A 3310-nucleotide genomic window follows, 5' to 3' on the forward strand; every position below is an offset into this window, starting at 1 on the left:
GGTGTCAAAAGTCAGAAACTTAACTCTGGAGTTTACAGGAGCTGAATTGACACATTTATGTGAGATTATGATATGAGAGATATATTAGTGATAGCAGTAAAAGTATCAGTTGTAAGTAGTAATTATAGCCCATTTGCTGTAATTGTGTGATGGTATTAATGTGGACTACCCCTATCCTTTGTAGACACCTGCTGACCAACTGATCTGACCATACATGCAGGATAAGGTTCCGCTGGGCACTTTCCAACAGCCCATAAGGCAAGCCATCCTTGGAGCTCTATATACCTGTATCTTCAACTTGTCTGAACTTACAAAAATTGTAGAAGGAAATGAAGTGGGGAGAATAGGAAACGGCAGCTTCTAGTTTGCCCGATTGAATGTTATTCCCATGTGTCACCATGCAGAAGTCATGTTGGTTTACACAGGTGGGAGAACACTGCTGGTTCCAGTACATTGCAGCACCACCAGAACCTGCCAAATCCTTGTGTGTGATAGCAAACATCTGTGAATACCAGCAGAAATTTTGAGTGCCCTTATGGAATACCTACACATTCTCATCCAGCTGTTGCAAGGAATACTTGACTTTGCATCACTTGTACGGCGACCCTTATTATACCAAAGATTGACATAGTCAGAAGCTGAAAAGGAGGAACCCTTGTGTAGTCATAACTCCTTCTTATTTGACTCTTTAGATCATCAGTCGGGGACAAGTTTTGCCTCAAGCTCAGAAGCGAAAGCACCGAACCAGTATTGAGAACAATGTCAAACGCAGTTTGGAGAATTACTTTATGCACTGCTCAAAGCCCGGTGCACAGGAGATATCCCAAATTGCTAGGGAATTAAACATGGATAAAGATGTAAGTATATTTCGTTCAGTTATACAACTGTTGTATGACGTGGCCTAGCCATTGCATCACAACTCTATGCTTATTGTTTCATGATTTTGTTCATGATATATGTCACTTATTTTTTTCTGAAGTATAAGCTCTTCTGAGTTGTGTTTCAGCTCTAACAGCTGTTCATTATAGTATAGTATATTTTCATGGCAGCAGGGGAGGACTGGGCTGGTGGGTAGGGGGGCATCAGTCTTGCTAATGACAGTAGATTAGGGTGATTCAAAGCCACATATTTCAGCCAATGGTGTTCTCTCAAGCTGGTGAGATGACAGAAGGAGCAACAGAGAGAATGCTTTCAGTATAGATGTGTGTATTTCGAGCAAGCAACATGGACCCCCTGACAAGTGCCCCCTGACTGCATAAGACATTAATGCCTATGTCCACTACAAAGAGACAGGAATTTTAAAATTCAGATAGATGGTCCAATTCATAGAAGCCTTTCTTAACCAGGAAACCACTAGAAATGAAGTAGACATTTACAGGGTTATTCGCAAGAGGGTGAAGAGCTTGGAGAATGCAGGAGAAGTGAACAATCTAGGACAACATAGCTGAACTGGTAAGTGAGCTGAATTGGAGAATATTTCCAAGTCAGCTACGCTGTCCTAGATTGTTCACTTCTCCTGCCTTCTCCAAACTCTTCACCCTGCTAATCTCACCAGAAGTGATCTTTTTTTTGAGGACGGTAAAAGTGAGATCTCATGTTACAGTTCCAAACTCTTCCTGTCTACTTTTAGGTGTTTTTGGTGTTTCTCTACACCTTGGAATGTTCCCAGTCCTTCTGTTACATTCTCTGTAATATAAAATTAACCAAGGGAAGTGGGATCCTTATTATGGCTGAGGCAGGCTAGAGTAGTCATGAACATATATTCTACCAATTACATCTCTGGGAGTTATAAGTACCCATTATCAGAGCACTACCCTTTAACGGTTTATTTTACAGTTTTTAAAGAGGTAGGAAAGTACTATCAATCTACAAAAATGTGAATTATGCTGCCTCTTTGCTAAACTACTAAAATTATTATTGTATGTCCGTTGTTTTAACATTAAGTTTTTAAACAGTTGTGTTGATCTGTTCACAGGTGGTCAGAGTCTGGTTCTGTAACCGCCGGCAGAAAGGAAAACGGCAGGTGCACCCCTACCTTAGGGAAAATGGTGGAGAAGTCTATGATGTTGTCCAGTCCCTCTCACCTCCAAACACAGGGCCATTCGCCCTGTCGCAGGTGATGACATCTCAAGGTTTTGCCCCGACCCCTTTGGGTTCCAACCCTGCACTTTATGTGCCTGCCTTCCACAAAAATGAGGTCTTCCCCCAGGCCATGCCTCACGGAATGGCCATAGGAAATCATGCCGGTTAAAACCTACTACCCTATTCTCTTCCTGTAATACTGCAGAGATCCTAAAAAAGACTTTTTTCTTTTTCATTTTCTGAAAAATGGGGCAGGGCGGGGGGTGGGCAGAAAGAGATACCATTGCTTGTAAAACTTGAGTTTTGGTTCATATTGGTTAAATGCTTACATCTGTAAATTCCAACCTTTAGTGCATTACCAGGGTTCTCTCAAACCTTCTGATCTATCCCCCAGGGGATACAATCATATGTGCATATTCATTGAGGCAATGCAAAGAGCAATACTGATGTGCAATTTACTGAGGTAGTGTCTAACTGAACAAGCATAATGATTTTGTATTGGGGTTTTTTTTTTGTTTTTTTTTTTGTCATCCCTAAATTGATACAATGCAAAAATCCTGCCTGACAGTTACCCAGAAAACCCTTGTCTGTGCCCCTCTCTGATTAAGTTTTATTGTAGTACAGACACTTGACTTCCCCTGACTTCATGCATGAGTTCCTATAGCTGCTGTCTTCCTATTGGGAGTTCCCTTACCGTACAATAAGACAGTTGGACGGGAGAATGGCAGTTGGCAGGGCTTAGTCATGAAGTCAAGGATAGTTGGGCTCCAGATATAAAGTGAAACTATATCAGAGGTGATCACCGAGTAGGGTTTTTTTTTTTAACTAATAAAGGTAATAGCAGATGTCTTGAGGTGTCTGCTCTTAGGCAGAATTTAAAACTTCACATATACAAAGTGGTCTGCAGCTACCTGGTTTTGCATAAAGCAACGTATTTATGGACAATGATATAGTAAATGGGTCAGTAAACCTAAATTACTATGTAGTTTACATATAATATTATCCAGTACCATCTACAGGTTGTGGCAGTTTTTGGAATCATAAATACATTTTTGCTTTTGGGATAGAGCATTCCATGCCCTGTCTGTTAAGATTGTATGCCTTTGAAAAGCCAAAATATCAGGTAATTGACTGAAATACTCCATGAACAGCAAATGCTAACTTCTATTCTGACACAAGGGGGCACTGTGGTATTCAACAGTCTGTGAGAGTGGCACAAGATAGACCT

At 40.9% G+C, this 3310-nt stretch overlaps 1 protein-coding gene across 1 annotated transcript in view; it reads left to right on the forward strand.

Annotated features, from left to right (window-relative positions):
• LOC108787238 (POU domain, class 5, transcription factor 1.2-like) overlaps positions 1–2251 on the forward strand; it is a 5200-nt gene extending 2949 nt beyond the window's left edge. The window contains exons 4-5 of the mRNA XM_018556736.1: positions 693–857; positions 1976–2251. Of these exons, the coding sequence (XP_018412238.1) occupies positions 693–857; positions 1976–2251 (441 nt within the window). The remainder of the gene's footprint in view (positions 1–692; positions 858–1975) is intronic.
• The last annotated feature ends 1059 nt before the right edge of the window (positions 2252–3310 follow it).

Source organism: Nanorana parkeri, unplaced genomic scaffold, assembly GCF_000935625.1.
Source record: "Nanorana parkeri isolate BGI_ZX_2015 unplaced genomic scaffold, ASM93562v1 scaffold251, whole genome shotgun sequence".
NCBI classification, from domain to species: domain Eukaryota; kingdom Metazoa; phylum Chordata; class Amphibia; order Anura; family Dicroglossidae; genus Nanorana; species Nanorana parkeri.